The 26,926-nt window shown below is 40.6% G+C and overlaps 1 protein-coding gene across 7 annotated transcripts in view; it reads left to right on the forward strand.

The window, feature by feature from the left end:
* Positions 1–26,926, forward strand: part of GNG2 (G protein subunit gamma 2) — a 131,676-nt gene that overhangs the window by 81,981 nt on the left and 22,769 nt on the right. For all 7 annotated transcript variants that reach the window (XR_011568827.1, XR_011568828.1, XR_011568826.1 and 4 more), the window contains one exon: positions 26,592–26,705. Coding sequence is in view for 4 of the 7 variants with exons in the window: in XM_070797413.1 (XP_070653514.1) it covers positions 26,619–26,705 (87 nt within the window). In the remaining 3 variants the exon portion in view is untranslated. The remainder of the gene's footprint in view (positions 1–26,591; positions 26,706–26,926) is intronic.

A 26,926-nucleotide genomic window follows, 5' to 3' on the forward strand; every position in this document is an offset into this window, starting at 1 on the left:
CTTCCATGCCCCTCTGTCTTTCCCTCCACATTTCCATCCAGAGACACCACATTTACTAAAAAGAGATTGCCTCTAAAAAACTCCTTGGAAATCTACACAATTATCTGTTTCTCCCTTCATGCAACATTAAACCTGTTTGATTAAAAATGTAGAGATCTGAGGCTAGAGGTCTGGATGCAAGTTTCAACTTTGCCGAGATTCACTCACTAATCAAGGAACCTTTGTAGTCAAATTTGCTGGCTATTTACATTCTTTACAAAAATAGTACAAAATATAACTAAGCTGGAAAAAGCAAGCTCAGTTTCTCTGGTCTGATCCATTAGAATGTCTCACTGTTGCACAGTGATCACCGTAGGGTATTGAGGGGTCGGGTGAGAGAGAAATATTATTTTTACTTCGTTGACCCCCCACTTCCCGTCCCGTTCTCCTAATAGGGTTTCTCTGTGGTGACCACACATGGAGGGTGTGAAGGCTATGAAACTTAGTGAGAAATCTGAACCTTTATAATGCTTCCAATGTATTGGGTACCAAAGTGTTAGAAATACTCAAGAAACTGTGAAAAGTACATCTAACTGGTATCTTAAAACTAAATTTAAGTTCTTGGTTCTGACACTGGATTATAGCTGCATTTTCTAAGGCAGTTTATTTTGTTTTGTTTTTTAATCTGTGAAGTTAGGGTCTTGGTTCAGAGGGTTTCAAATGTCTCATTTGTGTGGTATGTGTGTTAGTCATTCAGTCGTGTCCATCTCTTTGTGATCCCATGGTCTATAACTCACCAGGATCCTTTGTCCGTGGGATTCTCCAGGCTAAAATACTGGAGTAAGTTGCATTTCTTTCTCCAGGGGATCTTCCACCATATTTAAAGTCTCATATTTAGCCTCTCTTTAAGGGTTAGTGGCATAAATTTGCAGAGGAGTCATTTTCTAACTTGCTCATTCCTAGAAAAATCTTCAGCCCTAATCCGGAAGAAGACTTCCTTTTATGAGCCCCCAGGGCCTGCCAAAGCTGGACCAACTTGTTAAATGAAACACAGGACCACTCTGCGTTCCACATATTTATAGATATTTCTAAGCCTGTGTCACCAGTGATTAAAGTGTATTAAATCAGTGTCTATAAAAAAGATTTCTGTTTTGGGTAGAAAGTTCTGCAAGGCAACTTCTGAGTCCTGCTTAACTCTGAGATTTAATAATACCATGAACTCCATGGTATATTAAGTAAGGTCACAGCCTTTCCTTTCTCAGAACTGCTCTTAGTACCTGGGGACCAATCTCAAAAGTGTTCTTTCTGAGGGCAGGCTAGAAAAGGAAGAAAGTGAGCAGCCAAGGTGGTCAAATAGCTCCTAAAAATAGTGTCTACAATTGAAGTGGTTTCGGGACTATATATACACAATGGTCAAACCCTTTCATCAGCACATGAAAAAATGAGTGAATTCTAATGTGTATAAATTATACCTCGGTAAATCTGATTTAAAAAAAATAGAATCTGTAAGATGAATGTTTCCCAAGTCAACATTTTAGACAGTTCCTTGCACCCTTTGGAGATGGCAAAAAAAAAAAAAAATAGTGTCCCGTGGAGAAGAGTCCTTTTCTTGATTCTCCTCCCCTCCAGCCCAGGGTATTTTTGAATCAGTGTGGGCAATTATTGTCCTTACTTTGTGACAAAGTAAAAAAAAAAGACTACTTGTCCCTTTCTCTTTCTTCCATTTTTCCTCTATTCACTCCATGTAATCAAAGGGATATTGGTATGGCAATGTATTTTATACATACAGGGCAGTAGTTTTAAAAATGATGTTGGCTAAAAGAAGAAAAAACAACTCTGTACTATGTATCAGAGCTGTGTAATAGCCTTAAAAGATGTGGTATAAAGTTTGACAGTTGAGTAATGGGGAAACATTAAAATAACTTCATTTTCTTAAGAACGTGGGGGCTGGCGGGAAAGGATAAATCTTGCAGAATGGGTAATGAGAGAACATCTCAGAAGGTCAGCATTTACGCAGGTCTCAGCAAATGGTTATATATATTAGTTAATATTATCTTCCCAGCATGATATTACACACCAAAAATAAGCACTTCAAGTAAAGGAAAGGCACTTGAAAATTACTGTGAAGGTGAACTTGGTTGTCTTTGGTGGTAAGATTATAGGAGATTTTTGTGTTCTGAACCTCTGTGTTTTTCAGCTTTTCAACGGCTATGTATTTCTTAAGAAAAAAAAAAAAATAAATATATATATATATATATTTAAAAAAGTGAATTGTTCCTGCTGCCCCTGAAACTCAACTAAAAAAGAGAGATGAGTCCTTCTGGCTTATGTTCTCAGGGCTGTGGGGATTCTATCTGAGTTGAGTGGTCACAGATTGGTTGAGAGGGTGACTCGGGGCCAGTGCTACAAAGGACGTCTCAGTATCAGACTTATGTTTACACTTTCAAACTGAGTGTGTGTGTAATTTTGCACCTGGGAAAAGTTATTGATGATTTAGATGTTGCCCAAAACAACACCAAAAATGGTGAGAGGGAAGAATGTGCACCAGTCTGAAGCTTCTCTTTTGCCCCTAGGGTGGGGATACCCGAAGATCAGATGAGATATAGTTAAGAGTCTGGGAGGCACCTTTTGGGGAAACATGCTATGTAATCTTATTTGCTCCTAACAAAAGCCAACATAAGCAGTCTGTATCTAGGAGCATCTGTTTGATGGGGCTGCAGTGAGGGGCACGGATGATGCTGTGTTCCAGGCACTCATCCTCAGAAGCAGCAGACCTTATTGAGGATCTAACGGGTGCTGGGTACACAGTGGAGGACGTTCATTTTAAAAAAAATAGTAGATGCTCAAAGTAGTTGAGCACCTACTTTGCTCTAAGTTAACATCTAGAGGAGGAGAGAGGCTGATGGTCAATAAATTGATTAGATAATTCCAGATTATTATAATAATTGAAAATAAACAGGGAGATGTGCAAGAAAATGACGGGCTAGAAAGGGGTCCTTTGGATAGTGTGATCAGGAAAAGATTTGGTGTTTGGATATAGGTCAGAAGAAGGTAGTAACAGCAATGGGTGTTTCCACCCGGGAGCTATGCAACATTGCAAATGGGGGAGACGGCAACTATGGGGGCCCTTGGATGAAACCTAGCTGAGGCTGTTTAACCAGTAAAGACAGGTTTAGAGCAATTTTGGAGATAGAGTAGCAGGTTGAATAAATATTTATGAGAACAGTGGTTGGACAAAATAAAGATAATTATTAACACAGTCAGCATGCTGTGTTTTTTAAAGCCAGAGAAATAGCTTGAATCATTCTAGCACAGGCTCCTAGACTGGTGTGGCCTTGAGAGGGGGCTAAGGAGGGTGCTGTAGTCACTGAGGAAGATTCCTCAGTGAAAAGATCTGAGCTGTATGATGCAGATGTGCGTGAAGTACAAGAGAGATGGCAAAGCCATGGCTGCCGAGTGCACCATCTGTGTTGGGAGCACAGAGAACAGGCTGATCTGACTGAAGATGAGGGCTGATGATGTGGAGCAGCAGTAGGCAGGGGACGTTTTGATGGAAACAGTTGCTATGTGTGCACAGATACTCTGCTGGCCTTACATCCAGGAAATTAAATCAGCCTGAGGAGGAGGCAGAAGCCAGTCAGTCTCAGGTACTAGGCTTGCAAATTTATTCCATGACCACAGAAAACCTTTACAAGCACTATAACTGGATATGGGCTTTTCTATCCAGAAGATCCCAATGAAGGGAAGTGCCATCCTAGAATTACGGAGGTGGCCCTGGCACACTCACATCCGCCCAGTGGCTGGTTTCCTTAGAAACTTATTGAGCGTAGCAAGTGCTCGTGCTTCTGGGTCATGCACATTAAATGCTCAATAAATCCTCATTAACTAATTTTATGTCACAATTGATTTTCAGATAATCTCATCTCTTTAAGGTTGTTAACACAAATTGGAAATTTCAAAATTGGTTGTAAAGATTTACCCACCCTCCTCCCCCTGCAAAAAAAGGTTTCCCTCCCTCTTTGGATTGTTTGTTAAGTTCTTGCTTAATAATCACAGTTGGTCGTGATCATAGATTTTCCCCTTTGCCTTTCTTAGTCCCTGATTTCCTTTCCATGTTCCTTCTTGTGAGAATGAGATATTATGTATGTAATCCTTCTAGGACACAGTGCTTAGTAATTGCTAAATAAATGGTGCTATCATTCTCTCTATTCATGCCAGCTCCTTGTATGGCACTCCACAATGTTCAAAATGCTGTCACAAATGTTAGACACACGTGTGCAGCTTTGGAGTTATTAGCCCCACTTGACTGCTGAGCCACGGAGGCCCGGGAAGATTGAGTGATTGCCCTGCTGTAAACAGCTGGGAGTATCAGCATGGCCTAGAATCCAGATCTTCTCCTAGTTTCTGGTTTTCTACTTTTGTGCTGTCTCTCATTGGCATTACTGGGAATATTCCCAAACAACATCGTGATTAAAAACAAACCTGAATGGAAGAGGTTTGCTTGTTATTGGGGGGCTGTATTGGGGAGCTCTGGAGTGAGAAATGGCAACCCACTCCAGTATTCTTGCCTGGGGAATCCCCAAGGACAGAAGAGACTGGTGGGCTGCAGTCCATAGGCTCACAAAGAGTTGGACTTGGCTGAAGTGACTTAGCATGCATGTATGCATTGGGGAGCTCAGCCAAGGGACTTCTGGTGTTACCATTTTGTAAGGAGCCATATAAGCAGTGGCCAGGAAGTCCAGAGGGGCAAGTCTTCCTTGCAAGATTAAAGCTGTGGGTTTGTTTGTTTTTCTTTTTTTTAAAGAAATTAATTAACCAATAGGTAATTTCCTACAAAAAAAACAGAAGGCTGCTGCCTATCCAATCTGCCTTTCCTGTTGTGGTGGAGTATTAGATGTCAGTAGGTTCACAGAGCCATTTCTGTGGGAACAGTTTCATTATTTCTCTTTTGTTGAAACCCTAGCGATTTGTGGTCTGGACTTCCATATTAAAAAGAAAAGAAAATTCAACATACGCCATATAAAATACTAATCTTGTTTCTTTGGAGTGAACAAAGCCCATCTAACATCTAAAAATGTTGGCTCCCATCTGTGGACACAAGCCGTTTCCTGGTCCAAGACTCAGATAAGAACTAAAAGCTTAAATGTCATTTCTTGAGCTGCAACATGGCCTATTCACTCCTGTTTCATTTTTTTAAATTCCATGAAATCCATGACTTTGAGTCAGCGTGTTTCAAGGGTTTTGTGTTTGTCAAGGTCATTAAAAGCAGCTAACCAATGATCCTCTTTGCAAGAGGAACGCTTGCGTCTGTGGAGATGTTGTTTTGAAAACAACAGTTTATTGCCAAGTGGAGAGTTGTCATTTCAAATAATGTTTTCTGGCAGCAAATGAGAAAGGGAAGCTTGCCATGTCTTACTGTCCACCTCCACAGCCTAGACGGTTCCCATGCTGATTTGAGGAAGTCAGACATGATCTTGTCTTTCTCCCATTTGGAAATTGGTACCATCCCAGAAAAGCCTCATGGAAATAGTACACAGTGGATTGATTGCTTCCTTGGTTCATTCTCTTCCCTCTTGGCCCCAGAGTGCTTTCGACTGGTGTGGCTTCCACACCAGCCCTCATTCGTCTTAGCTCTCCCTGTAGCTGCACAGACCGTAAAAATCACTATTCGTTTGTGAAAATGGCCAACCTATGCCTTAGCTCCCAGATCAGGATCAGTCTGCTGCCTCTAAAAATGTGAATTGAGATAGGCTAAAGGAAAAACCTTTCCCTGGGGAGCTTGCTTTAGAAACAGGCTTCTTGCTCACATTCTGACTTAGTCTCTTTCAACTAGGGATGTGGTGCTTATTACTTCCCTAGGATTGTTGTGAGGATTAAATAGGATAATGTTCTAGAGCACTTGGCCTGGTTTCTGGCACATGGAAAGCCCTTGGTTTATAAACTAATATTCACTTTTAGTCTGAGTTCCTAGTCCTCTGCTGATAGAACAGAGATTTAGGCTTGTAAAATCAATTTCTCAGAAATAGGAAGCCCTTAAAGATAGGGACAGGAGGAGAGGAAAGTCACTTGGAGGGCTCCTGTTTTGCTTTGTTTACAAATTCTTCACTTAATCCAGTATTGTGGAGTCTGGCTTTCTGGATTCTGGCTGCCAGTGAACTCCTCCCAGTCCCTGCCTCTCTCCACCCTCTCCCCAATGCTCACCCGCACCTCCTGGAGTCCATATCATTCTACAACCTCTGTCTCCAAGTCCTTGCATTCCTAAGCCTGTGTACACATACCCTACCCTACCTCCTCTCTGTTCCCCCCACTTGCTCTGTACTTGTCTCCTGTCTGAACTCTATACTGCTCCTCAAAAATGAGCAAAGGCGAGTGAAACCACGACACTGTGATATCCAAAAGAAATCTTTGCAACATCTCCAATTGTTGAAACATATGATTGGGAAAAAGTGAGAGAGCAACACAAATTCTACCCCCAATGCCCTGGGCCTTCAAAGTGTTGAGGGGAAAGCAACCAGCTTCACAAATAAATCCTTTATTGGTTTTAAATATCCCTTGTGGCTGGAGAACCAAAAAAAGAGTTTGGTGTTTGCTGAGGAGTAGAGATTGCAATGTGCTCTTTTGTTATTTTCAAATAAGTCAATAAGTCAAAATGGCCAACTGGTATGAGAGGATAATGCCTGACGAAAAGCCACCCTGAAACCTGGCAGGGTGTTTTACAATTCTTATTTGATTCATTGTGTCAGGCGAGTGTATGCTCCTCGGTTCTGTCTGGTCCACAACAAAGGTTTGGAGTCACCGACATTAAAGCACCCCGACATGTCACAGCTCTTGGGTCTTGGACAGACCGTGTTATAGCTCTCAGGTCTCAAACGGACTCTGTTATAGCTCTTAGACAAATCAGTGTTACACCTCTGTGTTACAGCTCTATTTTATTTAGATAGGGGGACCGGGGGAGCGAGCCCTTTGGCTCCTCCTTTTCTATGTTTTTCCTCCCTCTGGTCCTGCCCTATGCAAAGTGGGCCAGCCAGGAGTGCTGTTTGTTCTACCTGAAGTCCTCACTCCGGCCCTCGGACCTTCCTTTGTTCTATTTTCGTGGGCTTTTCCCTTCCTTGTCTTTTAGCCACCGCCATTTGGACTCCTGTTTCCTATCCTACCTACCTAACAATTGTGTAGCCACTATTCATACATTTACTAGTGTTTTGACTCTGAAGGACCTTTACAGGAAAGAATATTTAGCAGTCCTTCCTATATAGAATCTAATCCATTTGATGATGACATACTTGTTGCAGGATAAATTAGAGTAAGGATCAAAAAATGAGTCACAGAATGACCAAGCCCAAACTTTGGTTGTAGGTCTGAACAGTTAACAAATACATTTTTTCAGCTGACTAATTGTAGAAACTCTGAAAAATTCTAAATTGGAATAGTTTGAAATTGTGTGTTATGTGTTAGTTGGTCAGTCATGTCTGACTCTTTGCAACCCCATGGTCTGTCTGTGGAATTCTCTAGGAAAGAATACTAGAGTGGGTTGCCATTTCCTTCTCCAGGGGTGTCTTCCCAACCCTGGGATTGAACCTGGGTCTCCTTCTTTGCAGGCAGATTCTTTGCCCTCTGATCTATAAGAGAAGCCCAGTTTGAAATTAGTCCTCTAATTTAAAATTAATTACTAACCAATCACCAATGCTAGGGCTAACTGACAAATGAGAATAATATAGATATCATCAAGTGACTGGAAGGCTATAAACCTCTAATTTGTTTTCTAGACTTAGAAATTGTTTGTTTTATTCCCAATATAATTGTAACCTGAAAATATACAAAACAAATAAATCAAACCCCCTCTGCACCTACTGCAAATATCAAAACACAGTTCAGAGAAACACACAGTTATAATTAAAATGAAAGGCCTCAGGGAAGCCTGCCTGGATCCATGCTTAAAAAACACTATTAAAATATGAAAAGAATGGAATCCTCCACGATTAACCTACAGTCTCCAAGGCAAAGATCCCCTGATCAAAACATTTATTTATCTTTGTGCCACGGAAATAAGGGGTTGTGTGTTTATTCCCAAGCCTAAGTGACAAGAAAATATATAGTTTCTTAACAGAAAGATTCCTCCTAAAAGAAATTAAAATACTGGATGTATTTTTAGAGAAAGAAAACCATCTGATGGTTATTATTCCGTAACAAGCCTGACCCTGAGGGATGGAAGTCTACTGTCCTCAGTTGAAAAGAATAAAATGTATTCTATTATTATTCTTAGGTTTGGAATCCAGGTGGGATAATTAGGACATTCTTGCAAAATTCCACTGATCCCTCACACACAAGCTAATTGTTCTAGGGGTTTTTGTTGTTTGTTTTTCCCCTCACTGGCAGATATAACTCAGAATAACCTCATTCCACCAGTACATTGCAAAAAAGAGACTATGCTCTTTTAAAAAATGAACATGGACCAAATATCTGTAAAGCAAAATAATGCTAATGAGAATTATGAGCACTTATTCTTCACTGGGAAGGTAATACAGATCAGAAGACATAAGCATAAAAGCCCAGTGAGTTGAACCTTTTCTTATGGAGTTCTTTCTTTGAGCAGGTTTTTTCATGCATGGCTCTATGGCTATTTTTTTCAAAGTCCTTTCTCATTGAGGGTACTGTGGGCCTTTTAAACAGTGTGATTCATTGTTGCCTGACATTCCACAGGGCATGAAGAGTTCCTGCCTCTGCTCACTAAATGCCAGTAGCCCCTAGGTATCGTCAGAACCCACCCACCCCCCACACATTTCCAAATGCCTCATGTTGGATGATACCTCCCTTGGCTGAGAACTGCTGCCTGTGGTTCTAGTGTGAGGCTTGGAGAATAGATTAAATTTCGAATTTCCTGAGGGTAGATTTTTAGAATTTTAAGAAGAGATACTGGCTGTAGGATTCTGAAAGAATTTATCTGCAGCGTTATAGTTCCTGATTCAAATTCAGGGATATGTAACCACTCATATTCTGTGCCATAACTTGGTTGCCAGGCTGGGCCCCTGCAAAGGTAAACTGCAGTACATCAGAAAAGCAGTCCAGACTAGGCTGATAGGGTGAAGTGAAAGTCACTATCATGTCTTTGCGAGCCCATGGAATTCCCCAGGCCAGAATACTGGAGCCGGTAGCCTTTCCCTTCTCCAGGAGATACTCCCAACCCAGGGATCGAACCCAGGTCTCCCACATTGCAAGCAGATTCTTTACCAGCTGAGTCACCAGAGAAACCCAGCAATACTGGAGTGGGTAGCCTATCCCTTCTCCAGGAGATCTTCAGGACCCAGGAATCGAACCGGGGTCTCCTGCATTGCAGGAAAATTCTTTACCAACTGAGCTACCAGGGAAGCCTGAGGGGGGAGTGGTCTATAGAAATTAATCTCCCTTTCTTATTAACTTGACTCACTGGAAAAGACTCTGATGCTGGGCGGGATTGGGGGCAGGAGGAGAAGGGGACGACAGAGGATGAGATGGCTGGATGGCATCACTGACTCGACGGACGTGAGTCTCAGTGAACTCCGGGAGTTGGTGATGGACAGGGAGGCCTGGCATGCTGCGATTCATGGGGTCGCAAAGAGTCAGACACGACTGAGTGACTGATCTGATCTGATCTGATCTTATTAACTAAAAGGGTTTTTTGTTATTGTTGTTTATTTTTAAGAAATGTGTGTGTGTGTATTTTAAAGCTTTGTCTGCGTGATCTTTTCAGGATAGTTTTACTTTTTCTTTTAGCTATTTCAGTTGTCAGTGTATTTAAACCATTCCCTTCCCTCTTAGAAAAATAGTTTCTGCCTAGTTTGGGTTACATGTAAAATGAAACAGAAACATTAGCAAAGAATATCTGTGCTTGCCTAAGATGCTTGTCTAAGTTGAAACTGCCTAAGCATCTAACAGGATTCTGTCAACACTTTTTCTTGGCCTCATTGTATTCACAAGGCATACCTCTCCTCACCAATACTTCTCCTTGCATGCTGCTGCTGCTGCTGCTGCTGCTAAGTCACTTCAGTCGTGTCCGACTCTGTGCGACCCCAGAGACGGCAGCCCACCAGGCTCCCCTGTCCCTGGGATTCTCCAGGCAAGAACACTGGAGTGGGTTGCCATTTCCTTCTCCAATGCATGAAAGTGAAAAGTGAAAGTGAAGTCGCTCAGTCGTGTCCAACTCTTAGCGACCCCATGGACTGCAGCCTACCAGGCTCCTCCATCCATGGGATTTTCCAGGCAAGAGTACTGGAGTGGGGTGCCATTGCCTTCTCCACTCCTTGCGTGCAATTACTCTCAACTCAGGTAACTCAGGTAGGAGTGAAGACAAAGAGTTTCCTCTTCCCCATTAAGAATCAGTGGTATAGCATTTCTGTACCCTGATGATAAACAATCTGGAAAGGAAATTAAGAACACAATTCCAGTTCCAATATCATGAAAAAGAATAAAATATTTAGGAATTAAATAAGGAGATAAAAAACTTATACAATAAAAGCTGCAAACACTGCTCAAACAAAGAAGACATAAATAAATGGAAAGACATCCCATGTTCATGGATTGGAAGACAATATTGTTAAAATGTCAGTACTACTCAAAGCAATCTACAGATTCAATGCACTCTGTATTAAAATTTCAGCAATATTTTTTGTATAAATAAAAAAAGCCATCCTAAAATTTGTATGGAATGTCAAGGGCCCTGAATAGCTGAAAGAATATTGAAAAAGAACAAGTTGGAGGACTCACATTTCACAGTTTACTTAAAACAAAGCTAAAGTAGTATAAAAAAAAGTATGGCATTGGCATAAAGATAGACCAATATAATAGAATAGAGAGACCAGAAATAAACTCTCACATATATAGACAAATAGTTTTCAACAACAATGATGAGACCATTCAGTAGAGAATGAACAATCTTTTCAACAAATGGTGCTGGGAAAACTAGATATCCACATGCAAAAAAAAAAAAGTTAATAATAATAGAGTTGGACCCTTACCATATACAAAAATTAACTCAAAATGGATCAAAGACATAAACGTAAGAGCTAAAACTATAAAATTCTTAGAAGAAAATGTCGGGGAGGAAAACTTTTCACTATAATTACCTCCATTTCCATCAGAGATAACCATAATAAGACTAACTTGTTCACAAGTTAAGTATAATTTCAATAAACTTTGCCTGATTATTTACTTAAGTGCAGCAAGAATAATATTAACCATATAGACTCTTTCAAAGTTTGCTTTGCTGAAACTTTTTATGAAAAATCTCAGATTAAACTCTTAAAAGCCTCTCTAGGCTAGGAAGCCATGCAAAAGATTTTCCATCAAACTTTGCCTGCAGTACCTGTAGATTTGCATGCATTTTTCTCTTTTTGAGATCTGCAAAATATCCTAAGGTACCCAGGCTTGCCAAAAGGTGACCTTCCTTACTCACCAGACAAGGCTGCCAGGAACCTTGTAAACAGGATTGGCTAATTTTTCCAAAGGGCTTTATTGGCTCCATAAAGTCAACCTTAATTCCTTAAAGCTTTCTGGTCATATTTGAATCTATGTACGTCTCTCTATCGGAGAAGGCAATGGCACCCCACTCCAGTACTCTTGCCTGAAAATCCCATGGATGGAGGAGCCTGGAAGGCTGCAGTCCATGGGGTCACTGAGGGTCGGACACGACTGAGCGACTTCACTTTCACTTTTCACTTTCATGCATTGGAGAAGGAAATGGCAACCCACTCCAGTGTTCTTGCCTGGAGAATCCCAGGGACGGGGGAGCCTGGTGGGCTGCCGTCTATGGGGTCACACAGAGTCGGACACGACTGAAGTGACTTAGCAGCAGCAGCAGCAGTATGTGTCTCTCAAATAAGACATTCTAATCAAAGCCCTGGTAACATAAACAATGTTTATAACTGTGTCCTGTTATAAGGAGAACAAATTCTTACTGAATTTGTGCAAATAATTATACTGCCGTGAAAATAAGAATACTCACTGAGAATTTCTTAATTCTGGAGGGATGAAATAGGGAGAAAAAGTAGATGCTTCATCTTTGTTCACAAAGTTATACTTTACCAAATTGCTCTAAGTCTTAAATAGCTTGAGAAAACAAAAAAATTTTTCTTTGAATCTGGGAAAACAAAACATTAATGAACTAGCAATGTTTCAAACAAAAAGTCATAAAAATTATAATCATCTTCATTCCATCCCATGCAGTTAATTCTTGATCTTGATCTTTGGTTAGCAGTTTTATGAATCCAGTTTTCCTTAGAGTTCTATAAATCCCTACCTGATTCAGTGGTATTATCTGTAAGTTGTCAAAAGCCTGTAATCCACAGAACTCCTCAGAGGCCTTTCCATGAATTTCTCTGAATATGAAACAGATTTGTGAAAGTCATCAAAATAAAACAATAACTGTAAATGACAAAAGACTTTAAAATGTCCAGGATTAAAGATCTAATAAGAGCTCATTACAATACTATTAACAAGGAAAATTTGTTATTTCTGTAACATACATTCTAAGATAATAACTAGTGATCACATTATGCCTGGACATACCAGATTTCTAGAAATTTCATATAATTTCTGGAATATACCTATACATATATTATAAAACACACTTGTGTATTTTATAACATACAAATATAACATAACATACAAATATAAGCACACTGGATGAAGCACAAGCCAGAATCAGGATTGCTGGGAGAAATATCAATAACTTCAGATATGCAGATGACACCATCTTATGGCAGAAAGCAAAGAACTGAGGAGCCTTTGATGAAAGTGAAAGAGGAGAGTGAAAAAGCTGGCTTGAAACTCAACATTCAAAAAACTATGATCATGGCATCCGGTCCTATCACTTCATGGCAAACAAATGAGGAAACAATGGAAATAGTGATAGACTTTATTATGGAGGGCTCCAAAATCGCTACAGATGGTGACTGCAGCCATGAAATTAAAAGACGCTTACTCCTTGGAAGAAAAGCTATGACCAATCTAGACAGCTTATTAAAAAGCAGAGACATTACTTTGCCAATAAAGGTCTGTCTAGTCAAAGCTATGGTTTTTCCAGTAGTCATGTATGGATATGAGAGTTGGACCATAAAGAAAGCTGAGCACCAAAGAATTGATGCTTTTGAACTGTGGTGTTGGAGAAGACTCTTGAGAGTCCCTTGGATTGCAAGGAGATCCAACCAGTCCATCCTAAAGGAAATCAGTCCTAAATATTCATTGGAAGGACTGATGCTGAAGCTGAAACTCCAGTACTTTGGCCACCTCATGTGAAGAGTTGACTCATTTGAAAAGACCCTGATGCTGGAAAAGATTGAAGGCAGGAGGAGAAGGGGACGACAGAGGATGAGGTGGTTGGATGGCAGCACCAACTCAATGATCATGAGTTTGAGCAAGCTCTTAGAGTTGGTGATGGACAGGGAAGCCTGGCATGCTGCAGTCCATGGGGTTGCAAAGAGTTGGACATGACTGAGTGACTGAACTGAACTGAATTTTACATGAGCACACTATTGATATTAAAGCTTGTTTTTTAAACTCTTATATTTTAGCCAACTTGATTGCACAAGATAAAATTCTCTCCTTCTCACTTTCCAACTTTCTATTTTCAATTTAGTTTGTCTTTGTTTCTCTTTCTCCCATTGTGAAATAACCAACCTTAATTTAAGATAAAATTATCTTCATTTTTCTTAACAAAAATGCATCTTCATACCTCATACCATTTTTTACCTAAATGCAACCAACTTTCCTTGCATAGAGATGTTTTTCTTATTATCTTTAGTAATTTCATTTATTAATTAGAGTTTTTAATTCTTAAAAGCATTAATTTCTAGTAAAAACCAAGAAGTAAGCAGTTATGAACTGTACATTATACCAATATTCTTGGACTGGCAAATTTATGAATACATTTTATAATTTCTGGAAACACGTTTCTTTGTATTGTAACCTTTCAATGTGATACATATGTTTACTAATAGGCCCAAATATCTTTTCAGTTTCTCTGTCATAAGAAACCAAAAGTTCAAGAATTGATACTCCTGTGTCTTATCTCATTTGGAAATTATGTAGATAGTCAGTAAATTTCTATCATTTAATTTAACTGAGCAAAACTCTAAGAATGTAAGTTACCAAAGACATTTGGGAAACTATTGAAGATGACATCTTAAAACATAATTATTATTGAAAAGTTCACTTAAAAATATTTATCCTACTTTACATTTATTGAATTCAGTTGTTCCCAACAGTCATATCTAGATCACTCATGAAAATTTCATAAACAGCAAAACAGCCAACCATCATTTTAAGTTATTTTTCTTGTTTACAAATTTTTCAGCAGGGATATCATGAGCTTACTTGGCTAGTAAACCCAGGTACAGAGGAGCCTGGTGGGCTGCAGTCCATTGAGTCACAAAGAGTTGGACGTGACTGAGTGACTAACACACGCAAACCCAGGTAGAATAAAAGTTGCATGTCTGCATTATACTTAATGCTGATAACTCTGAAGACATGTCTATTTTAATTAAACCAACAAACTTAAACTAGTGTTTACTTAGCAAAGATTATCCCACATCACATGCACTTGAAAAACATTTGAGTTGGTTTCTATATTTCTGAGTTTTAGGGATGCTTAATTCATAAGAGCTAAAGTGTAAGCCAGTAAAATAACAGCTCACTTGGAAACTGGTTTTGTTAATACTGTGCAGAGGTAGGAAATGTCACATATACATAACGTATTTTTATAGACATAGGTAAACATGCAGACAGATTGCAGAGACTTTATAGTTTTTGTTCTAAAACTTGAGCCATGAATCAGGTACAATAACACTCAGTTCAGTTCAGTTCAGTCCAGTCACTCAGTGGTGTCCGACTCTTTGCAACCCCATGAATTGTAGCACACCAGGCCTCCCTGTCCATCACCAACTTCCAGAGTTTACCCAAACTCATGTCCATCAAGTCGGTGATGCCATCCGGCCGTCTCAACCTCTGTCGTCCCCTTCTCCTCCTGCTCCCAGTCCCTCCCAGCATCAGGGTCTTTTCCAGTGAGTCAACTCTTTGCATGAGGTGGCCAAAGTATTGGAGTTTCAGCTTCAGCATCAGTCCTTCCAATGAACACCCAGGACTAATCTCCTTTAGGATGGACTGGTTGGATCTCCGTGCAGTCCAAGGCACTCTCAAGAGTCTTTTCCAACACCACAGTACAAAAGCATCAATTCTTCGGCGCTCAGCTTTCTTCACAGTCCAACTCTCACATCCAAACATGACCACTGGAAAAACCATAGCCTTGACTAGACGGACCTTTGTTGGCAAAGTGATGTCTCTGCTTTTGAATATGCTGTCTAGGTTAGTCATAACTTTCCTTCCAAGGAGTAAGCATCTTTTAATTTCATGGCTGCAATCACCATCTGCAGTGATTTTGGAGCCCAAAAAAATGAAGTCTGACACTGTTTCCACTGTTTTCCCATCTATTTCCCATGAAGTGATGGGACCAGATGCCATGATCTTAGTTTTCTGAATGTTGAGTTTTAAGCCAACTTTTTCACTCTCCTCTTTCACTTTCATCAAGAGACTTTTTAGTTCCTCTTCACTTTCTGCCATAAGGGTGGTGTCATCTGCATATCTGAGGTTATTGATATTTCTCCCAGCAATATGATTCCAGCTTGTGCTTCTTCCAGTCCAGCGTTTCTCATTACGTACTCTGCATAAAAGTTAAATAAGCAGGGTGACAATATACGGCCTTGACGTACTCCTTTTCCTATTTGGAACCAGTCTGTTGTTCCATGTCCAGTTCAAACTGTTGCTTCCTGACCTGCATATAGGTTTCTCAAGAGGCAAGTCAGGTGGTCTGGTATTCCCATCTCTTTCAGAATTTTCCAGAGTTTATTGTAATCCACACAGTCAAAGGCTTTGGCATAGTCAATAAAGCAGATATTGATGTTTTTCTGGAACTCTCTTGCTTTTTCGATGCCCCAGAGGATGTTGTCAATTTGATCTCTGGTTCCTCTGCCTTTTCTAAAACCAGCTTGAACATCTGGAAGTTCATGGTTCACATATTGCTGAAGCCTGGCTTGGAGAATTTTGAGCATTACTTTGCTAGTGTGTGAGATGAGTGCAATTGTGCGGTAGTTTGAATATTCTTTGGCATTGCCTTTCTTTGGGATTGGAATGAAAACTGACCTTTTCCAGTCCTGTGGCCACTGCCGACTTTTCCAAATTTGCTCGTATATTGAGTGCAGCACTTTCACAGCATCATCTTTCAGGATTTGAAATAGCTCACCTGAAATTCCATCACCTCCACTAGCTTTGTTCGTAGTGATGCTTTCTAAGGCCCACTTGACTTCACATTCCAGGATGTCTGGCTCTAGGTGAGTGATCACACCATTGTGATCATCTGGGTCACTAGTTTATAAATAACAGTTGAATTCAAATTATATCTCTGCCAAACAGAACACGTTAAGGTTACTCTCTCAAATGGCTAAAGCTTTCTACTAATGTTTGTGCAAAAGACTTTTGTGTTTGTCCTTGACAAGATCATCCTTGACAGTCTTTTGAACACTGTGGACTTGATTTAGGCAAGTGAGTTTTAGAGCAGTTTATATTTTTAAAAACCTCCCCCACCCCCTTTTTATCTTGTGTCTTAGGCAGTTGTGAGCAGTGTTTTATTTACCTTCTGAGGTATTTTCATTATAAATACATGATAATATTTACATCTTCAAGGAACAGGGAAAGAATGTAAGTTTTCTCCTAGGAATTTTGGTGTATATTTATTATCAGAAGTCCAGGATAATTGCTGTTTAATTTTTTTTCTTCTTTCCCTTAAGTCAGGGCAATTGTACTTCCACTGTCCTGATTTTTTTTTTAATAATATCTGCAAACACCTGAAGGCAAACGGGAAAAGGTCTAAGGGGACTTTGAGTTGCGTTCAAAGTTATGCTTTTGTTTTTCTAAAGATTCAAGCAGATAAATCAAGTATTGTTGATTGTAATTCCTTTTTTCTCCTGAATTCCTGCAAGCTATCTTTAAAGAATTAGGTAGCTGCTTCCATCACAGTGCTTAGAGGTTGACTATGCATCCAGGACTTTTGAATTTGCCTTGTTAAATTTAGGAGAAAATTTCCTATTAAGGAGGAAATTGAAAGATTTCTATATTCTGGATCTTCAGGGCTTAATGCAGTATGCCTTTGAAAAGTCTGTGCAAAGCATGCTACAAAGGCCTTTGGATGTTCTCCTTTTTCTAAGTGTACCTTCGCACATAATATATAAAAAGACATAATATTGATACATTTGCTAAACATCAGCCTCCAGCTGATCCATTTCCTGACCATTTAATAGGAGGGCCTGGGACAAATTCTGGTCATCTGTTTTCCTCTGTAAAAAGTGTTGTAAATGGCCACTAATCTTTTTAATACCTCTTTAAATTTGGTAGGATCTTCTGAAGGTGGAGATAAAAGGGTTTTATAATTTGAAAGATCTCTAGAGGATATGAATTCTTTGTGGTGTTCATGGGGTAGGAGTAGGGGTGTCCACGATACATCTGCAAAGGGCAAAGGACATTGTATGGAAAGACCCAAAGCTGGCAGAGCCTGATGACAGAGTCCCAGAAGGCAAGGAGCTGTAAGGGATAGCAAAGAGAACCTTATTCTCCATCCTGGGTGCTTCTGTTAAATTTACTTCTTAGCTTTCATCATTTACAAGAGTAACCTATATATTTGAGGCCTAGAGATCAGAGTGTTCCCTATAAATCTTTTAGAGAAATGGAGGTTCAAACAGGTGGCTGGGTATTTAAGGAATTTTCTGGGGAATATGGAGGAGTTGGGGAACTAAGAGAAGTTGCTGAGGAGATGAAGGGGAATTTATGTTGGATGTGGTCTTTAATTTTGGTTCTAAGTCTAATGTCTGTTCTTTCGTCTTGCTAAGAGAGTCGCTAAGGCTATGGCCATTGTGTTCCATTGTGTTCTCTTTTTAACTTGGTCTTTCCATAGGTACCAGTAAGATGTTGTTATGAGTGAGAACCTCCATAAAAAACTCTTTTTTTCAAACATGGCCAGTTCAAAGGATCCTTTGTCTAATCATTGATGAGTAGGAACTTATATTAATCACAATAGTGACTCAAACCAAAAAGCCTTTATATGATTTAACCATGGATGCAAGAGGCATCCCAAAGGAAAGTGCAAAAGATACAGCCCTCAGAAGATCCAGAAAGTTTATTCCCAGATTTAGCCTAAGAAAGCAAAGACCTTTGTTGTCCCAGGCAGTAAGAACAGTGTATTGCAAAGAGTGACTCTAGTCTCTGACAAGAACAGAAGGCTGCTCTAGTCACAGACCTACTAATCTGCAACACCAGGCAGGCATTAATAGAATGAGACTTCTCCAGCACTAACTAGACAACGAAGGCTAAGATGACAAAGACCCCTTATGGACAAGGACCCTTTATGACAAACTCCCCTGAAAGCTGAAACAGTTGGACAAAGAGCACAATGCTTCTGACTTCGTGCCTTGGAATTCAGTCTGTTCAAGTGGCCACCATATGCAAGCTATTATTTGCACCCTCTGGCTAGCAGAAACCAGAGAATATTCTTAATGGTCACAGAGTCATGCTCTCAGGATACAGAACAAGATGAAAGGAAAACTTCAGTCTCTTACATTAGAGAGCCCAGAGCAAAGTCTGTCTAAATAGATGCCAGTCTGATAAAAACCATGAACTCACCAGGGTGTGAAGGCAGCTCAAACAATAGGCTTACAGAACTTATGCCTGCATTCTACCCTATGATATTTCTCCTTATGAGAAATGACACAAAAGTTGGAGGAAAAGGAAAACAATCACCATCTCTAGAAGAAAAGGAATCAATAGATAGCAAGCATACTCATAACAAATCTTTACAAGTTGCTCTACCTAAAAAACTAACTCATACAAATATTTTCTCCTACTAATCTGAATTTAGAAAAAGAAAAGGACTCTTAACCATTCTCACTTCTACCACGTGTTGCAGGCTGAGATCTGGGAGACTGATTGGGTAAGAATTCTTTCCTTCTGCCAGCACTTGCCAGAGGTCCCAGGATCTCTCCACTGCAGCAGCCCAAAGGTGAACAGTGTCCAGCTAGGGTAAGGCCCCATTTTGGGCACCTAAGCTGTAGAGGATGAACGCTTTCCCCTTCTTCCATTCTTAATTCTTTGATTACTCTAATAATTAAATTGACATAAGATTAACAGGAGAAAACCAAATTTGATTTTGTACATACAACAGCCCATAAAGATATGAGACTCAAAGAAGTGACCAAAGCAGCAGCTTTTATACCTTTTAGCCAGGGAAACAATATGTTTGTGAAGAATTGACTAGACAACAGAGTTCTGGTTTGGGGTAGCAAATTAAGGAAGAGGTTACAAGGTTTGTTGATACAGCCCTCTTGGCCCTGAATTCCCCATCTCTGGCAATGAGGATAACTTCTACCTTCTGGTAGAGGGTGGGTACTTTCATATGGGAGATTTATTTCTTGGTTTCAAGGGGACAAAGAGAGTGAAAGTGTTCTTCTTTCATGACTGTTTTCTTAAATAACTTTAATTCAATATCATCAATATACCATCGTGATATATTTTGAGGTTAGTATATTCTTCTCTCCTTCAAAACAAAATGGAGCATAACCTTCACAGCAATGGAGTTGGCAGTGATTTCCTGGCTGTAACATCAAAGACATAGGCAACAAAAGAAAAAAATAGAAAAATTGGACTTCACAAAAATTAAAAACTTTTATGTATCACAGTACACTATTTCCAAACCATATGTCTGATTAGAGGTTAATATCCAGAATATATAGAAAACTCCTAAAGTTCAATAGTAGCAAACCTGACTTTATTATAAAATGGGCAAAAGGCTTGAATAGACATTTTTGCAAAAAAGATACCCAAATGGCCAATGAACACATGAAAAGGTGCTCAACATCACTAATTATTGAAATGCAAATCAAACTGCATGAGATACTACCTCACACTATTAGGATGTCTACTTTCAAAAAAAAAAAAAAAGATAATGTCTACTTTCAAAAAAAAAAAAAAAGTTTATGAGGATGAGGAGAAACTGGAACCCTTATGTACTTTTAGTGATAATGTAAAATGGCACTGCTGTTGTGGAAAACAGTATTGCTGTTCCTCAAAGAATTAAAATAAGCTTACCCAATGATCCGACAACTCTATTGGATGTATACTAGGTATATACTCAAAAAAATTATAGCCAGTCAGTCAGAAGTACAACCTGGGCTTGCAATTGAGATCTGAACTGTATGTTGACATGCAGGTACCCTTCACACCAAACAGCAATCCTCTCATGCAGTTGACGGTCCTGCAATTTAACTTAATTCTTTAATTCTCACACTGTCTGCCCAGGGACAGCATCTGGTTCCATAGGTTAAAGGTTGAATCCCACAAGACTGCCTTCTCCCCACTCCCCCTACCTGGCTATAAATCAGAGGTTCCCATGACCTCCTCCTTGGTTTTGGTGATACAAGATGATATCATCAATGGTTTCTATCAAAATATTTGGCATACACTTGCATTGGAAAAAGGAAATGGCAACCCACTCCAGTGTTCTTGCCTGGAGAATCCCAGGGATGGGGGGCTGCTGTCTATGGGGTCACACAGAGTCAGACACAACTGAAGCAACTTAGCAGCAGCAGTATTACATAATACCCTCCAGAAAATAGAATAGGATGTAACTCTTCCCAGTTCATTTTAAGAGGCAAGCATTATCCTGACTCCAGTACTCTTGCCTGGAAAATCCCATGGACGGAGGAGCCTGGTAAGCTGCAGTCCTTGGGGTCACTAAGAGTTGGACGCAACTGAGCGACTTCACTTTCACTGTTCACTTTCATGCATTGGAGAAGGAAATGGCAACCCACTCCAGTGTTCTTGCCTGGAGAATCCCAGGGATGAGGAGCCTGGTAGGCTGCTGTCTATGGGGTCGCACAGAGTCGGACAAGACTGAAGCGACTTAGCAGCAGCAGCAACATTATCCTGACACCAAAGCTAAGGAGAGGTAGGAGGATAAAAAAGGAGAGAGAGAGGGAGAAAGAAAGAAGGAATAAAGAAAAAGAAAAGCAAAGCTGAAGAGAACAATAATCTCATGAAGACTGATGCAAAAATCTTTAACAAAATATTTGAAAATATAAAGTACTTGGATTTGACTAATTTACTATTACAGAACTCAGAGAAACATTTTATATACTAGGTTACCAGTTGATTATAAAAGAATGTAACTCAGAAACAGCCAGATGAAAGGGCAAGATGTGGGGACAGTGTGCAGAGCTCCAGTACCCTCTCTAGGTAGACCGCTCTTCCAGGATCATCACAAAGTCATCAACCAGGAAGCTCTCCACACTGTGTCCTTTTGAGTCTTTATGGAGCCTCCTTTATACAGTCACAATTAATTAAATCATTGGCCACTGGCTATTGGTTCTACCTCCAACCTTTCTCCCCTCCAGGAAGTTGGGGTGGGGGGTGGGTAGGTACTGAAATTTCCAACCCTCTAATTACATGGTTGGTTCTCCTAGCAAACAGCCTCCGCCCCACTCCGCCCCCCCCCCCCCCGCACCCCCCCCCCCACCGCCGCCCTGGCCCCCCCCACCCCCACCCCATACCCAGGTTGCTTAAGAGCTTTCCGAAAGTCACCTCATTAACATAACAAAAGACCTTTATTCCTATTACCATAGGAGATTACAAGGGTTTTAGGAGCTCTGAGCCAAGAACAGATCAAAGACCAAATATATTTCTTATAAATCTCAATATTACATACTTCTTTGGAACACTGGTCTAGGACTCTCTAGTTCTTTCAGTTTTTGCGAGGAGGATTTCTTCATTGCTTTTATGGGAAAGCAGCTGAAAGTGAAAAAGAAGAAAATACACTAAATGATTCTAAAAGTGGCTCTAGATTTTGGGGGGGTCATATGGTAAAACAAAAATATACAGGATCTTTCTAAAACTAAAAGCACAAACCAAACCCTTTGTCTCCTTTTTTTCTTAAGACTGATAGGGATAGAATAGCATCGTTACACAGGTAGTTGTAGAAGTCCTGGTAGGAGACTATAGATAGAGAAGGAAACCTAGGAAACTTTAGGAGGCCACTGTAAGTTAATGATCGCTTGAGAAACCTACTGGAACATTGTTCAATGAAGCAGGCTTGCTTAAGTATAAAACCATGAGCAAAACCACAATATATGCCCCAGGCCATTAGATGGAAGAAAAATGTTACCACCCTTCCTGCATACCACAGTTCTAGACCTCATAGTGCATGTGTGCTCAGTTGCTTCAGTCGTGTGATTCTTTACAACCCTATGTACTGAAGCAGACATGACTGAAGTGACTTAGCAGCAGCAGAGCTGTAGCCTGCCCGGTTCCTCTGTCCATGGGATTCTCCAGACAAGAATACTGAAGTGGGTTGACGTGCCCTCATCCAGGGGGATCTTCCTGACCCAGGGATGGAATCTGCATCTCTTATGTCTCCTGCCTGCATTGGCAGGCGGGTTCTTTACCATTGGCACCCCCTTGGGAAGCCCCTGACCTCATAGGGTCAGGCACTTTCCTGCCTAATATGAAGGAGGAGCTAGTGATGTATGCCTTATGTCTGCATCTATGTCTACTTGAAAAAGGGGGAAAGACCCTTATTCATTATAAATTGTAACCCACTCAGAGCTCCCTTGCCTGCCCATCAGCATTTCTTACAAGCACCCTATATTAGTAAATCTACGTCTTGCCTGTCACTTTGCCTCTCACTGAATTCCTTATGCTCTGAGACATAAACAACCTGAGCCTCAGAAAGTTCAGACATCAGGTAAGTGTGTTCTAATTAAAAGATCATGAGTTCAAATCCCAAGCAGGGTTTTAGCTGGATTTGAGTCCTGGCCATGTGGGTTTGAGTCCCAAACTAGGTTTTGGCTAGATTCAAATCCTGGCACATGGGTTCAAGTCCCAATCTGAGGTAAATGGTTTCAAGACCATTTAGGTTTTATGTATTCTTTCCCCTGCATTTCTAGACTTGTGTCCTCTCTCATCCCTCTTCTTTTCCTATCTCAACACTCCACCTTCCCACTTTACTTCTCTACCTGCACAAAGGTCTCCTTCCATGGTAGATAGAATAAAGGCCCCCCAAAATGTCTGTGTCCCCGTACCTGGAACCTGCAGATTGTTGTGTTACATGTCAAAGGGGATTTGAGGTTCAAATGGAATTAAGGTTGCTAATCAGCTGACCTAACGATAAGGAGATTATCCTGTATTATCAGAGTAGATCCAGTGTGGTTACAATGGTTCTTAAAAGTGGAAGAAGGAGGCAGAGGAGAATCAAAAAGCCAGGTGACTACAGAAGAGCTTGGACTGATAAAGAATCAAAAGGAGTCAACTCACTTTTGTTGGTTTTGAAAATGAAGAAAAAAGCCAAGAGCCAAGGAATGTCAGCAATCTTTAGAAGCTAGAAAAGGAAAGGAAACATTTTCCCTTAGACCTCCAGAAGGAATATCTGCCAATATCTTGATTTTAGGTTAGTGGGACCTATTTCAGACTTCTAACTTCCAGAACTGTAAGATAATAAATTTATATTCTTTAAGCTAGTAATACTAAATTTATAGTAATATGTTACAGCAGCAATAGAAAACTCACACGCTTTCCATCTCAGCCTCCTAAGGACAGCTATGCCTTTTCCAGGGAACATAAACAGGCATTAGGACATAGACTTTTCCTGGATACTCAAATGAAAATAATGGATCATTTAATCAGTTAATGGCAGATTTGTCAGCTAACAGCAGAGAAACCCTTAATAATAGTGGTGTAAACAAGATAGGTGCTTATTTCTGTTCACGCAGATGGCAGCCAGTTCACAGCTGACATGGTGGCTCTACAGTATCAGTAAGGACCATCTCTTCCTGCTCATCCTGGAGTGTTAGGCCTTTTGTTCAAGGTAGAACCCTGTACTGAACATGACTACCTTCTAGGCCAGCAGCAAGAGGAAGGGGAGGCACAGAGCACCTCCCTTTCCTTCAGGGACACTTCTGCTTATGTCTCAGTGGCCGTAACATAGTCAAATAACCATATCAAGCTGCAAGGGAACCTGGGAGTGTATTTTTCAGCAAAATATACCTAACTAAAATTCAGGGTTCTTGTGGTCTTTGTTAAAAAGAAAAAAAAAAAATTGTTATCACTGATGAAGACAAGGAAAAATGGTATTGGAAGCAAGCTCTTCCAATACCAGAGACTTCCAGAGACTTGTGGGATCTGCCACAAGTTACTGTGTGATCTGGTTTAGACTGAAAGCCAGCATCATAGCTGACCAGTCTCATAGCTCCCTCAGGTCCAATGAGGATTTGGAAATTCTGTGATAGTCTGTACCCTAGTGTGATAAATTCTAATCTGGAGGAAATATTAACTTCCCAGAGTGGTTTCCATGGTCCTGTAGATCGTGGCTCCTTCCATCTTTGGGTGAATGGAAGAGTTATGCTATGCTACTAGATGAGTGAGTTTGATCCCTGGGTTGGGAAGATTCCCTGGAGAAGGGAAAGGCTACCCACTCCAGGATTCTGGCCTGGAGAATTCCATGAACTGTATAGTCCATGGGATCACAAAGAGTCGGACACGACAGAGCGACTTTCACTTTCTTTTGATTGGCCCTGTGAAGTTTTACGAGGCTGTAAGTTGTTTGTTTGATTTGGGGCGTATAATTTACCTGTGGGTTAAATTATATTTAAATGATTCCATCCCTAACCATACTGATGAAATCATTGTTGTTGTTAAAGCCTCCCTTTTGTTTGTTTTTATATGCAATATCCCTCCCTTGATCTTCAAGCATTTGAACCTGGAGTTCAGAAATCTTCCACTTCAAAATTCTTTCAGCCTTCCTTCCCATTTTATTGTCTCAAAGCCCTTTGAAAATAAATTGAGAGAACAGTTAAAAGTGTTAGTCACTCAGTCATGTTCAGCTCTTTGGGACCCCATGGACTGTAGCCCACCAGGCTCCTCTGTCCATGGAATTCTCCAGGCAAGAATACTGGAATGGGTTGCCATTCCCTTCTCCAGGGGATCTTCCTGACCCAGGGATCAAACCCAGGTCTCCTGCATTGCAGGCAGGCTCTTTACCATCTGAGCCACTAGGGAAGCCCCTGAAACAGTTAACTATCTTCCAATTTATACTGTGTGCTGTTGGGTTGGCATTTGCAGTATTCTTTATAAAATAACATTCTCTATGCAGGGACCTCTTTGTCCACAGAGAGTTCTGTCTAATTATTTCTGTTGTCTGGAAGAACTAGATATCAAGAAATAAAAACCAAAGAAAATAATTTGTAGACTTTTGCTTTTTTGGTAATTAAATAAAAATTGTTTCCTGATTTTCATGGATATGTAAAAACCTATGTACTGAATTTATTATGGCTTATTTTTCTTTCTACAGGTTTTCTATGTGTCTTCTTTCCTTTTTGAAATTGTAGCCTGAGCCTACTTTATCCCTAGATAAAGATATTCCCCAAAGCTAGTGGAAGTCGTGGTTTTTAATATAATATCTTCCGAACAAGACCCAACTGGTGTTGACTAAAGCAGTGTTTAATGCTTCTCATTTATGGGGTCATGCACTCTAGTTAAATTGCAGCTCTCAGACATTGCTTCAGTGACCTAAAGGGCAAATTTACAAGACAGTCCAGAAATAGCATATGGCACCTTGACGTGGAGGAAGACCTGATCACAATCTGGGGGAAGTGGGCACTGAAAATAGAATAGGATACTTTCTGAGGTGAACGGCAAGAATAAAGTAAGATGGGAGGGGTCAAGAAATAATTAGAAAAGAAATGAAATTGGGATAGGATTTGAAGGGGGTGGGGGGCAAGGATGGAAAGAGGTCTGACAGAGCCAGAGACAAAGAACCCACCTCACCATCTACATAGGTACAGAACTCCACTCTCTAAAGCAATATCTAACAATACTAAGGATTCGCTCAGTCGTGTCGGACTCTTTGCGACCCTGTGGACTGTAGCCCACCAGGCTCCTCTGTCCATGGGATTCTCCAAGCAACAGTACTGCAGTGGGTTGCCATTTCCTTCTCCAATATCTAACCACAGCAGTGCCCAATAAATGACAACAATAATTATGCATACTGTCACCCTTACCACTTTGAATTTATTTCATAAACTTATTTCATAAATTCAGTTCAGTTCAGTCGCTCAGTCATGTCAGACTCTTTGCAACCCCATGGACTACAGCATGCCAGGCTTCCCTGTCCATCACCAACTCTGGAAGCTTACTCAAACTCATGTCCATTGAGTCGGTGATGCCATCCAACCATCTCATCCTCTGTTGTCCCCTTCTGTAATAAATTTCATAAATTTGATAACTTGCTTTCTTCATGTGGCAGTTCATCTTAGCTGATTTAATGATTCCCCCTGAAGAAAGAATGGAAGGGGGAGAAATAGGGAGAAGGAAAAACAATCCTCATCTCTCTGGTCTGCCTGCCCGTCAGACACAGTGCTGGGTTGGGGATGTAGATGGCTGGAGAAGCCTGGCCTGACTGCACTCATTCTTTTGGGATCTCCCAGTTATGGTGAACCCACACATTTGGCAGCTGGTGATTTCTCTGATGTATTTTTCCTGCTTGTTTTCTTTCCTAGTGTATCTGAAACCTACCCAGCATTCCAATGGCCAGCAACAACACCGCCAGCATAGCACAAGCCAGGAAACTGGTAGAACAGCTGAAGATGGAAGCCAACATCGATAGGATAAAGGTGAGCATGGCGTCACACACAGGCTCAGCTGGCCTTGTCAGGAGTATAACTTGTAGCCAGGTGTCATTTGACTACTCTTCTATGGAGAGTGATGAAACCAAAGACGGTGGGAGAGGGCTTCCCTGGTGGCTCAGTGGTAAAGAATCTGCCTGCCAATGCAGGAGACACCAGTTCGATCCCTGGTCTGGGAAGATCCCACATGCCACAGAGCAGCTAAGCCC

The sequence above is a fragment of the Bos indicus genome, chromosome 10 (genome assembly GCF_029378745.1).
Source record: "Bos indicus isolate NIAB-ARS_2022 breed Sahiwal x Tharparkar chromosome 10, NIAB-ARS_B.indTharparkar_mat_pri_1.0, whole genome shotgun sequence".
In the NCBI taxonomy this organism is placed as follows: Eukaryota; Metazoa; Chordata; class Mammalia; order Artiodactyla; family Bovidae; genus Bos; species Bos indicus.